We start from the raw sequence: 13,318 nt of genomic DNA, 5'->3' as shown, positions 1-13,318 counted from the left end.
GACCTTGTGACCTCAAAATCAATAGGGGTAATCTGCAAGTCATGATCAATCTACCTATGAAGTTTCATGATCCTAGGCGTATGCGTTCTTAAGTTATCATCCGAAAACCAGTTTACTATTTCGGGTCACCGTGACCTAAACCTTTGACCTAGTGACCTTAAAATCAATAGGGGTCATCTGCGAGTCATGATCAATCTACCCATGAAGTTTCATGATCCTAGGCGTATGCGTTCTTGAGTTATCATTCAAAAACCATTTTACTATTTCTGGTCACCGTGACCTTGACCTTTGACCTAGTGACCTCAAAATCAATAGGGGTCATCTGCGAGTCATGATCAATGTACCTATGAAGTTTCATGATCCTAGGCCCAAGCGTTTTTGAGTTATAGTCTGACAACCACCTGGTGGACGGACAGACCGACCGACCGACAGACCGACCGACATGAGCAAAGCAATATACCCCCTCTTCTTCGAAGTGGGGCATAATAAATTTCCTTTAAAACATACATTCCTCAAAAGTGGAAAGTATCGTCCCTGATTAGTCTGTGTTAGGCTCATGAGGATGGCACTTTAAATGCATTAAGCCCCATTTTCCCAGATCGATGCTCACCTTGTAAAACTATGTTACAGACTGCAGGCGGACTTACTTTGAACCTCATTCTTATATAACAGGTCTGTATAAATGTTGCATTTAGTGTCGTCCTAGATAAGCCTGTACAGCAACACAGGCTAATCAGGGACAACACTTTCCGCCTAGACTGAATTTTATTTTAGAAGAGACTTCTTTTGCACAGGCTTATGTGGGAAAACACTTGATACAAATACATTCCATCCTGTTTTTCAAAGCAAGGCACATATGTTTTTTGAAACAACTCAATAACAGACTGGAAGAAGACTGAAGTTGAGTAGAATACTGCTGGGTTTCTTACAGTGCGTAAAATGTTGCTGAGTTTCTGCCTTGTTCTGGTCCATCTCAACTGACTTTGACGACTGATTGATGGGACGGCCTCTTGTATTTGGTCAAGCACCTGACGAGTACAAGGGAAAGTGATGGGGCTCAAAGGCTAACGAAATGTAAAAAACACTTGAGTTGTTGTTAAAACAGTGATTGTTAACTCTAACTCAAAAGCAAATTTTGGTAAAAATTGGATTAAAAATTGTTGCAGAGTGAAACTTGGTAGCAATTAGTGACAAAGATAAATCTCTTAATTATTTAGTTTATGACCTTAATTTTCTAGGTAGGAAATCATTTGACCTTACATTGTTGCAGTTGCATGCATACAAAAAACTGACTGTAAAACTCTTTTTTACTGTTTTAGGAAAAAGGGCGGGGCCCTTCCAATTGGGAAAAATTGATTTTTTTTCCCAAAAATTGGGACATTGGTGTTGCTGGTTTTTTGCTTAGAAATACTATACACTTGAGAATAAGGGTGTTCAATATTATATTAACTAAGGCTCAAGTTAGAGAGCTGGATAGGGAGACAAACTTGATATTGTGATAAATTTCTTTTTCTTTGAGTGGCATTATACACATCTAACAGTATATGCTATGTTTATAGGTGTCTATCGCAACCGTTGTTTATTTTTGGTGTTTCACTTCATATACACTTATATTTGTTAATGCAGCATCAAAATACTAAAACAATATCCCAGAAAGATAAAAATAATGCATTTTATTAACAACCGTATTTTTGTTTGACAACTGACGACAGAAATGATTCGTTTTCCTGCAACGATATATCTATTTATATGACTCACGAACACTAACTCCGATCCTTATAAAAATACAGTTCCGCTCACCTTAGATGACTGGGACAGTCATGTAAAATATCGAATATAATATATATTTTTTATAAACATCTAGTAGCAAGTTAAGTTACAGATAATTGGTCAGTTACCACAATTTTAACTTACTCTTTTGAACTGTTAATTCTTTTCAGCTCAATTCAACAGTGAACAAGAGTTCCGCGGTCGGAGATGACCGCATTGAAGCCGGATTTTTGATTTAAATGACAGGAAAGTACCTTTCGTGTTTTTGTCAATGCAATACTTAAATTACTGAAATATTGTTCAAAGGTCAAAATGAAATGTAAGTACTTTTCAAGGCATGAGCAAACCTTGTGTTATGTTTTGAATGCATGCATATACATGAACAACAATAACATTTAAGGTCACAAATATGAACTTGAATTGACAATTAGGAAAGTTTGATCTCAAGTTTGAGATTCTAGGTCCAAGCATACCAAAGTTATAACAATTTTAACATTTTAACATTGAAGGTCACAGTGACCTTGACCTTCAAATGAATGACATTGAAATGAGCAGTGGTGATCTTCTAGTACTGGCCAACCTTTATGTCAAGTTTGAAGACTCTAGGTACAAGCAACCAAAGTTATAACATGGAATAAGAACTTTAACATTTTTACCTACCAAAGTTATAAGAACTTTAACATTTTTACATTCAAGGTCACAGTGACCTTGACCTTAGAATGAATGACCTTGAAATGACCAGTGGTCATCTAAGTGTGCTTGCAAACCTTCATGTCAAGTTTGAAGACTCTATGTCAAAGCATACCAAAGTTATAACAATTTTAACATTTTAACATTTAAGGTCACAGTGACCTTGACCTTCAAATGAATGACATTGAAATGACCAGTGGTCATCTTCTAGTACTGGCCAATCTTTATTTCAAGTTTGAAGACTCTAGGTACAAGCATACCAAAGTTATAACATGAAATAAGAACTTTAACATTTTTACATTCAAGGTCACAGTGACCTTGACCTTCAAATGAATGACCTTGAAATGTCCAGTGGTTACTTACTAGTTCTGGCCAACCTTCATGTCAAGTTTCAAGACTCTAGGTCCAAGCATACCAAAGTTATAACAACTTTAACATTTTTACATTCAAGGTCACAGTGACCTTGACCTTCAAATGAATGACCTTGAAATGTCCAGTGGTTACTTACTAGTTCTGGCCAACCTTCATGTCAAGTTTCAAGACTCTAGGTCCAAGCATACCAAAGTTATAACAACTTTAACATTTTTATATTGAAGGTCACAGTGACCTTCACCTTCAAATGAATGACCTTGAAATGACCAGTGGTCATCTGTTAATCCTGGCCAACCTTCATGTCAAGTTTGAAGACTCTAGGTCCAAGCATACCAAAGTTATACCATGAAATAAGAACTTTAACATTTTTACATTCAAGGTCACAGTGACCTTGACCTTCAAATGAATGACCTTGAAATGACCAGTGGTTACTAACTAGTTATGGCCAACCTTCATGTCAAGTTTCAAGACTCTAGGTCCAAGCATACCAAAGTTATAACAACTTTAACATTTTTTATATTGAAGGTCACAGTGACCTTGACCTTCAAATGAATGACCTTGAAATGACCAGTGGTCATCTGTTAATCCTGGCCAACCTTCATGTCAAGTTTGAAGACTCTAGGTCCAAGCATACCAAAGTTATACCATGAAATAAGAACTTTAACATTTTCGAGCACGCCGCCACCCCCGCCCGCCCGCCCGCCCCCCCGCCCGCCCGACAACATCAATCTATAAGCCGAGATTTTTTCGAAAAAAATCCGGCTAAAAATTACCATATTTTCACTTTTACATTCAATTGAAAATTTTAGACAGTCGTTTGAGGAAAAAATATAGTTTTAGGATTGCGAATGGGGTGGAGTTTGGACCCCAAATTTGACAAAAAACAATACTGTATAAACACCAAAATTTAAAACCCCCTGGCAAACAGGCTCTATAAAACCAAGGCATTCTAAGTAATAGATTCAAATCATATTAACCATCGCACAACTGTGTAAAACCTCAAGGCAACATGGCAGGCCTTTCCCAGACCATTTTGGGAAAAAATGCTTTTTCAGGATTGAGATTTTTTGCGCGAAACATCCAAAGGCCTGCATGGGGATGACGGAAATTCTTCAGGTTTTGTGTTACTGTCAGAGGTTTGGAAAGCTTTAGGCTGAAGATGGGTTTGAGTTATTGATACTCAAGTAAAACAAGTACTAAGAAGTAAATTAGTGCTATTAACAGTGATATACACAAGAATAGACGCCATTTTACCTTCTATGATATCATGCAATTCTTATCCACTTCATTTTTGGTATTCTTAATACACAGGTACACTGTCAAATCAGTAATATTTGTGGGACATTATGCTTTGTTGATTTTAAGGGTTGACCGATCCACAAATTTAACACAAACACATGGGCATTTAACTGACACAAATTCCTCATTTATTTTTCCAAACTGAGCATACATGCTATACGTCCCGGATTGTCCGGGACAGTCCCGGAAATGAAGAATTTGTCCCGCTGTCCCGAAAATCTGTCAAATGTCCCGGAATTTACAAAATCCATAAATACATGTACCTTATCTTAGGCTTAACTGCACCCTGAATCAGTGTATTTCTGCAGCGTCTCCATGACAATGCCTACCCGAATAGGAAGACAACGCTACGTGTCAAAATTGATCAATTAACAGGGGTCCTGTTATCATATCGATTGTCTCACATTCGCGGTCAAACCGATAAGGCGGCATTGTTTAATGTGGTTGTTAATTGACTTTAATCTACTACGTCATTATTTTCCGCTGCGTAAGGGCAAAGGATAGTTGTTCACACATCTGAAGTCCAACATCGCTGAGTAAAAAATTAAAAGCAGTTTATGTTCTTACGTTTAACCGACAAAGAAGTTGTATTTGTTTTATTGTGATTGGTTGTATGTATTGTGAATTGATTTGAGTTGAGGATCTAACCGTACTGTATTGTTGTATTTTTTATTATATAAATGTTATAAATGAATAAAGGTGTATCAACAACTACGTATTACACACCGGTCTTAATAACAAAACCGCAGTGACGTCACCATCTATGTTTAGAACGCTTACACTGAAAACACGTAGCTTGTATCTAGTAACTGAAGTAGTAATGTTTAATTTGACGTTAATAGATCAAGTGTATTTCGGATAGGCTTTCGAACATTTGCAATTAACGATGCGAAACAAAAAAAAAACGTACCAAAAATGCATATGTCTATAAATATCGCTACATTCTATACATGTCCCGGAAAATCGGCAAAAGTCCCGGACAATTTAACTCAATGTCCCGGAATTGGTCTGAAAAATTATGGCATGTATGAAACTGAGAAATCCACGAATATAAATGATTTTAAAATATAAAAAAAACAATTATAGAGAAAATTGTATGTTATGTAAATTCTTCCTTTTTTTTTTCCACCTCATCTTTTTTGCATTCCTAATACATAGGAAATACACAAGCAGGCCTTTTTCTGGCATATTTATGGGTCTGTTAAATAGAACCATACACAAGCGTGTTCTTTTTTATGATAAGTTCCTCATGATTACTATATCTCAATTATATTTAAATTAGATGTAAACAATATAGTACTATCATTATATCATTTTATTATTATAATTTGAAGTATAAGAAAGAGTTATATAAAATATTTTTTCCAAATCAATGGATTTTTCGTGCGCAAAAAATCCAAATTCCACACTATTTGCATTTTCCCCCAAAATGGCAAGGAAAAGGTCTGACAAAGGGTCTATGTTACCTTCTGTGTATTCCGGTCATCCTTGTCCACCACATCCTCAGCAACCTTGTCCTGACTCAGCAGCCACTGGAGCAGCAGGATAGATTGATGTATTGCTTGTATGTATGCTTAGGATTCACACACGTTTATATACATGTTATAACAATCAATAACACATGTTAAACAGCATAAAACAATTTAAATTAATAAATCTCACATCCTGTGTTAATATTCTGTAAACATTACACAAAACATCAAAATATATTCCTCCAAAGATTACTTAAACTAATTCATATTTTAAAAAAACTATTCATCAATATACATTTCTTACATGGCATGGTGCTTATAGAAATAAAAGTCTAAAAATAGCCTCAGTTGCTATGTACATGTCCATCTATGTACAAATATTAAATTTTCAGTCGAAATGCTTTGTTTTTTCATGCATAGTTTACATTAACTAAATTTTAGGACAATAATGACACAAATATTATGAATACATAACATAATATGTTTTAGATGTGATGTTCAACCAAAAACCCTTACAGTGTATAAGCATATAACAATATGTGTACATAAATTATTTATATCTTTTACTACACACTTAATGTTGTATTGTAACATCACACACTACTATGTTTAACATACAACACATTTTCATTGAAATATTAATCGTATGCTAAACAACACATTTTGATTGAAATACTAATCACTAATTACAACAACTAATACATACATGTACACACTATTCCACTCTGAACACCAGGATGTTGTCCCCCTGCTGTCCCACAATGATAGATGATGAGGAGCTGCTGTAGCAGACTGACCATGGGTACCTCATACCATCCTTCTGAGTAGCCAGCGTAGCCAGCTTACTCTCTCCCTCCCAGCCCACCTGTAGTACAGTGTGGGACCAGTCTCCACAGACCAGCACCTGGCCTGCAGGGGTCACATGTAGACCATGTGGCCAACTTAGTGCTGGGTCTGTGTATGTAGCCAGGAGTGTGCCATCCCTGGCCAGGGTGTGAAGCTTGTTCTTCCAGTAGCTTATGATGTACAGCCTGTCTCCTGTGGGACTCACAGCACACTTCTCTACTGCAAAACAGAGTAACATCAAGATATTGAATTACTGTAAATGTAAAATAATCTTATTAAACATACTGCAGTGATATTGTATTACGCATATGTTGTTATAAATAGGCCTTTACACATCTAAAATATATGCATACATTTCAATGATTCAATAGTTAAGCGTGACAATAAACTTCAGTAGCAGAGCTATTGTGTTAACTTTTGACATGTTGAAATGCAACTGGTGAGTAAGATATGAATTGAATAAAAACAATTACACAGATGGAAACAATTACACATACTGAAACAATTGCACAGTTCTATCAACAGGTAAACATATTGTACATGTACAATCATTTAACAAACACAAAATTAAGACCAGGTCAGAAAGTGTCTCTTTCCCAGGAACTCAGTTTCTATTTATAGACATGCCATGTAGTGACAGTCAAAATACTTCATTACTCATGTTTATAAATCAATATTTCAGAATCTTGTTTTGGCTACTATGTACTGTAGCATTCAAAGGGCACATTTGACTTATATAACAAATATTTTATAATACATCAGCAGGTTTTCTGCTATTACATCTGAATTTTATTTTATTATCATCTCACAAAGTATATAACTATAATTTATAAGATTTTTTTTGAAAATAATAAGATAATGGCCTAAAGGGTCAATATTTGTTGATTAAAAAAAATACCAATTCGGTTCATTTAGTGGATAAAAATTCCCAAATTTGTCATTGTATGGATTTAAAATAAAACAATTTGACTAGACATAATACGAATGTTATCAGGATGAATTCACCATGATTCTTACCTGTATCATCAGATGACTTATCTTCATAGAGTCTGCAGAGCTGTTTGCCATATAGTGTGTACTTGAACAGAGCAGTACCAGAGCAGATAAACAGTTCTCCCTGATGGCAGGCAATACTTGTACATTCATGTTGTAACTCAAGCTTCCTACCAAGAGTGAGCTGGCTCTGGGTGACTGTAATAAACTGGACATTATGTGTGTTGCTAGCATTCTTATCCAGAGCCACCGCAACCTCACTGCGTGTGATCTGACACATGTCCCTTACATATTCAGTCACATCACAGTGACTCACCACCTGGTACTGCTGGTTCAGCAGCTTGAACCTCTTATTCTCCCAGTCTGCGACCAGCACCTGCCCATCAGTCAGAACACATATGTCTGTGATCCAACATACACCTGAATCACTTGGTATTCTCACATTGTGCTTAGCATTACTCTGGACATTAAACACCTTGCCTGACTTTCCCAGCAGAGTCAGTGCCTGCTGTATTATATGCTTACATTTTATGCTGGCTATAAGGCAGAGCTCCTTATTATCTCCAATTTTCTGAACAATTTCATGGAATTGTGACAAGTCATTGTGAAGACTGGTGCATTTATGAATAGAACTTGTAACTGACCCTTTAATGCTTATAACTTCATCTTTCATCTCGTTAAGTTCCTTCGCAGTAATATCAAATTCATTCAAGATAGAAACAACATTCCTACACATCTCTTCTTTTAAATATTGCTCATTTCCACCTGATGTTCCCACAGAATTATTACCACATTTATCTATATAAGTATTTAAATTGCCACGCATTTGTTCCATCATGAGTGCCCCATGTTTCTTGTATGTTCCCTGCAATGACTGAATGCTGGCCTCCTGACTGATCTGCAGGGTTTTAATTTCCCCCAGGACAGTTTCCAGCTCCACTGACAGTCCCTTCAGGCCTGAGGGCTGCGAGTTGGTCAGCTCCGAAATCTGGGTCACTTCTCTGCACTGGCTGAAATAAACAATTAATACATGTACATACCAAGGAATAGTCAGTGATATTATGTAATTTAAAACAAGTATAGTGTCAAATAAAAACATACATGGACAATAAATTAACACTTCTTGGGCTTAAAATGGGGGTTCATAGATAAGCACTTTTCCATCCATCTGCGTGACTTTTCTGTTGTATATAACTCAGCATGTATTTCTGCAACTTAACAAGTACAGTAACCAGGCATGTGAGCAAATGCGCACTTCTATATGTTGTTTCTGTTGTTTTCATCATAATTGTAGTAATGTCTCATATTTATACAAAAATGACATTTTAAAATAAGTGCAGTGTAAAATAAACAGTATTGCTTGCTACAAGAGGACTAACACTTTACATAAATATTTATCATTGTGTAATTTTACCCACATGCATAGTTTGATATGTCTTTTTCAACATACCCAGACTTATGGCCCTGTTTAGCAAAGAAATCACATTTAAAATTGTGTTGTGAGTAACTCAAAGAGTACAGCTGATAGAGGGATGAACTATTCTTAAAGTATAGCCCACCATGTGAAATTATGCACATTGATATTTTTTTAAAGTTTGTTTTTTTACATAAGAAGAGTTATGTGACAATCCCTTTAACCAAACGATAATATTTTTTCAATTACGAGAAGCGTTACTCAAATAGAGGGATACTTCTACAGTAACATAGTAATTGTCAGGTTAACTTGTGCAACTCCATATGTTTGTTCATAATTTAAAGACATTTGTGCAGTTGTGGGACAAATTGGATTGTAGAGGTATCCATGTACTAAGAATACATTTCTAGTAGTTAATATTGTTTTCAGTTTTAGTATCATTGTACACCTTGACCACACTATCCATAATAACACATGCAAGAAAAGATCATTAATGCTCTTCCATCCCACAAAAAAACTAGCATGACGTATATTTAATGTCTATTCCCAAACTCAGTATGTTCAATCTAGCCTGTGATGAGCGACTTATGACATGCAACTTGGTCTACTATCTCCCAATATTTGTTGTTGTTATTTAACCTATTGTGATTATTTTGCTTTTGTTGTTGTCACGTGATCTTTTTGTGGAAAAGTAAAGACACCATTGTTAAATGTTTGAATGGTCAGATTAGCGTGTGCAACTCCATATGTTTGTTCAAAATGTTCCTAATTATTCTTGAGTTATCATTAGGAAACCATTTTACTGTTTCGAGTCACTGTGACCTTGACCTTTGACCTAGTGACCTGAAAATCAATAGGGGTCATCTGCCAGTGATGATCAATGTACCTTTGAAGTTTCATGATCCTAGGCGTAAGCGTTCTTGAGTTATCATCCGAAAACCATTTTTCTAAGTTGAGTCACTGTGACATTTTAATTGTCAGGTAAACTCGTGCAACTCCATATGTTTCTTCATAATTTTTTGACATTAATGCAGTTGTCTTAAATGGATTAAAATTCAATTATTAAATGCATTTAATAATGGCAGTACTGTAATATAACTTTTATCATAATTGAAAATCTGCTTAAAATATTGTTATTATGGTTATAACAGGAACTAAAACTGACTACTAAATCTTTATAATTTCATGTTATAATCTTCTGTTACCTTTGACCTTTTGACCAAAAAATGGATTGACCTCTTAATTTTCCTCGATGTAAACATTAAACATGTTGCCTGGCTGTAGATCAAAGCATTCCCTAGATATACACTGTAACTCCAATATAGTGCGGTCCGTTATAACGCTGTGTCCAATATAATGCGGGGGGTCCTTGGATCCCGTTTTTTCTCCAACCTTCCATACTGATTCAAATCCATGTTATGCAACTTCATGTATTTTCATAAATTCAAAGAAGCCGGCAAAATCACAGCTTGATTGCTTTATTCGTCCGTTTAACTGATTTTAATCGATTAGAGGTTAAACGACACTCGACAGCTAATTAGTGTTAATCTGTTGTGTAATGTTAATAAAGGTGTGAAAACTTGCGAGTCGGTGTTTTATTACATGTATTCCCTATCAGAGCGGTTCGGTGCGCTAATTTCAATAAGGCAAGTGCAAGCGGAATAATTATCAAATTAAAGTTATCTAAAACGATTACCTGTTTATGTTTTGCATTTATCGTGTATTGTATTTAATTGTATAAACTATGGCTGTGTAAGTGTGTTATCGTTTATTATATGCTACACATGCTTGATAAATAAAAATATCTTTGTGCGTGTTTAATGTTTCAGTACGTATACGAAAAATAAATTTTAAAAGTCCTGATGATTTATTTACATGCTAACGCATTGTAATACTTAACAGAGATGCACTTAAATTTTTGCCCGTTATCAGAAAGTCCAAGGAAAGCACGTTTTTTACATGCTGCGTATGACACAATAAAACATTTCTTTGTACATGTATCGTATTGCATTCGATCTAAATTTAAATTCGCTCGTCCAATGAAAGCTGTGTCCCATAATGCACTGTACTATTTTTTCTGAAAAATGGCTTAGGCATATGAATTTGTTTACGAAGTTCGTAAACATATTTCTTGTCATAAATGTTAAACATTATTTTTTCGTAAGTGATGTAATTATATTGGATTATCGGATAAATGTGCACATTAGATAAGTGGTATGTATACTGTTATCGTTCGATTCGGTTTACCGTAAAACGTTCCGTATGAGGCGCATTTGTGTATAACGCGCATGTACTTTTTGAAGCCAAAAAAAACAGGAAAAAAAGTTTTTGAAGCAAAAAAAAAATTGGGGGGGGAGAAAAAATCCGTACCGTAGGCTAACTAAAAATTGTTTTATTTACATTGCCGATCTCACGCGTTCTTGTATTGTTTCAATTATTAACAAGGGCTGTTTGTAAAACATGCATGCCCCCCATATGGCCTGTCCGTTGTACTGGCAGCCATTGTGTGAATACGACTTTTGTCACTGTGACCTTGACCTTTGACCCTGTGACCTGAAAATCAATAGGGGTCATCTGCAAGTCATGATCAATCTACCTATGAAGTTTCATGATCCTAGGCATATGCGTTCTTGAATTATCATCCCAAAATCATTTTACTATTTCGGATCACCGTGACCTCGACCTTTGACCTAGTGACCTCAAAATCAATAGGAGTCATCTGCGAGTCATGATCAATCTACCCATGAAGTTTCATGATCCTAGGCCTATGCGTTCTTGAGTTATCATCCGGAAACCATTTTACTATTTCGGGTCACCGTGACCTTGACCTTTGACCTAGTGACCTCAAAATCAATAGGGGTCATCTGCGAGTCATGATCAATCTACCCATGAAGTTTCATGATCCTAGGCGTATGCGTTCTTCAGTTATCATCCGGAAACCATTTTACTATTTCGGGTGCCCGTGACCTTGACCTTTGACCTAGTGACCTCAAAATCAATAGAGGTCATCTGCAAGTCATGATCAATGTACCTATGAAGTTTCATGATCCTAGGCCCAAGCGTTCTTGAGTTATCGTCTGACAACCACCTGGTGGACGGACGGACCGACTGACCGACCGACCGACCGACTGACCGACATGAGCAAAGCAATATACCCCCCCTTTTTCGAAGGGGGGCATAATAACATAATGGACAAATATAAGCACGCATTTTCGAACGAAGATAATGAGTGATTTTTTGCCTGATATGTATCCATAAACCAAAGAATAAGTAATCGGTTTCAAAATGATTCTCAGTTTAATTTGTCTGAAATCGACCAATTTTCACAGCTGGAAAGAGACGTTACATAGACCAGCTCATGTCTGCCCAGTATCAAAATGAAATACCACTAGCATATCTGGGCATTTTTCATTCCAAGAATACTTAGAGTATGTATTTGGTACTGGGCATCATGGCTTGGGAATATTTATTGGTAGATTCCTCAAGAAACGCTCCACAGCAAGAAGGAATAAGGTTTATCAAAGTTGTCTCCCCTAGATAACAAAACTCTTCATTTTTGAGTAGATTAACAGTTGTGTGGAAAAAGTCTATCATAGGGAGAAGTTGTATTTATTTAATATCTACATCTATTATTTTATTTGTGAGCAATTATTTAACTGTTTGTTTTGTAATAATGAAAACAACATGTTTTTTGGGGGGGGGGAATATTTGTTCATACCTGGAAAAACATAATTTGTGTTGGCAACAAAAAATGACTTATAGCTGTAATGATATTTTGATCCTGGTTTTCTTACGTAAAGTATTTTAACTTACTCAAAAGTGACAAACTGAAAATTGATAACATATTATCTTTGTGTAACAAGTTTCTTTAAGGGCATTCTAACATTTATACCCTTAAATGTGCTTTTTATAAGTGTTTTTTTTTTCTCGAAAACAAATTATACATGCAATAATTAGGGAAAAGAAGTGATGGCCTAATAGTCATATCTTTAACCATTGAACACCTAAATAAAAATGTATCAATAAAAAAACTGCAAAAAAAGAGAAATATTTATTAAATGAAAGATTGACATCAAGATTAAAAACTACGTGTGCAACTCTTATCTTCATCGCCTAGTCTACTACTTCTAAACATCAAACATAAAAATGAAGAGGCAAAAACAATTCAGAAAATATTATAAATTGCTATTGTTTTTTTATCAATATATGTATCAAATAACGTCAACCATTATCTGCTAAAAATATGAATCCATCATCATTACACTGGTCAGAAACCTTAGGCTATTGATTAAAATTTGCACAATTTTCATATCAATTTCAAATTAATACAGTAAAATTTAGAATACTTCCAGCATCCAATGGTGACATTGATTAATTAAACTATATAGCCAATGTTGTTTTTTTCATTTTTATTGACAGTCGTAATAAAACCGACAGGACTGTTCTTTAATAGAAATAATGT

At 35.4% G+C, this 13,318-nt stretch overlaps 1 protein-coding gene and 1 long non-coding RNA gene across 2 annotated transcripts in view; one reads left to right on the top strand and one right to left on the bottom strand.

The window, feature by feature from the left end:
- The window catches only part of LOC127855262 (uncharacterized), a 41,920-nt gene that overhangs the window by 7,111 nt on the left and 21,491 nt on the right, over positions 1–13,318 (bottom strand). Inside the window, exons 2-5 of the mRNA XM_052390710.1 lie at positions 7,467–8,452; positions 6,310–6,668; positions 5,598–5,663; positions 930–1,028 (exon numbers count right to left, since the gene is read on the bottom strand). Coding sequence (XP_052246670.1) covers positions 6,319–6,668; positions 7,467–8,452 — 1,336 coding nt within the window. The 3' untranslated portion in view covers positions 930–1,028; positions 5,598–5,663; positions 6,310–6,318. The remainder of the gene's footprint in view (positions 1–929; positions 1,029–5,597; positions 5,664–6,309; positions 6,669–7,466; positions 8,453–13,318) is intronic.
- Positions 1,973–2,635, top strand: LOC127855297 (uncharacterized). The gene is made up of 2 exons (XR_008037466.1): positions 1,973–2,170; positions 2,467–2,635. It is a non-coding gene; the product is annotated as an uncharacterized LOC127855297 (long non-coding RNA).

This window comes from Dreissena polymorpha, chromosome 13 (assembly GCF_020536995.1).
Source record: "Dreissena polymorpha isolate Duluth1 chromosome 13, UMN_Dpol_1.0, whole genome shotgun sequence".
Classification (NCBI taxonomy): domain Eukaryota; kingdom Metazoa; phylum Mollusca; class Bivalvia; order Myida; family Dreissenidae; genus Dreissena; species Dreissena polymorpha.
This window is presented reverse-complemented; position numbering and strand designations above follow the sequence as displayed.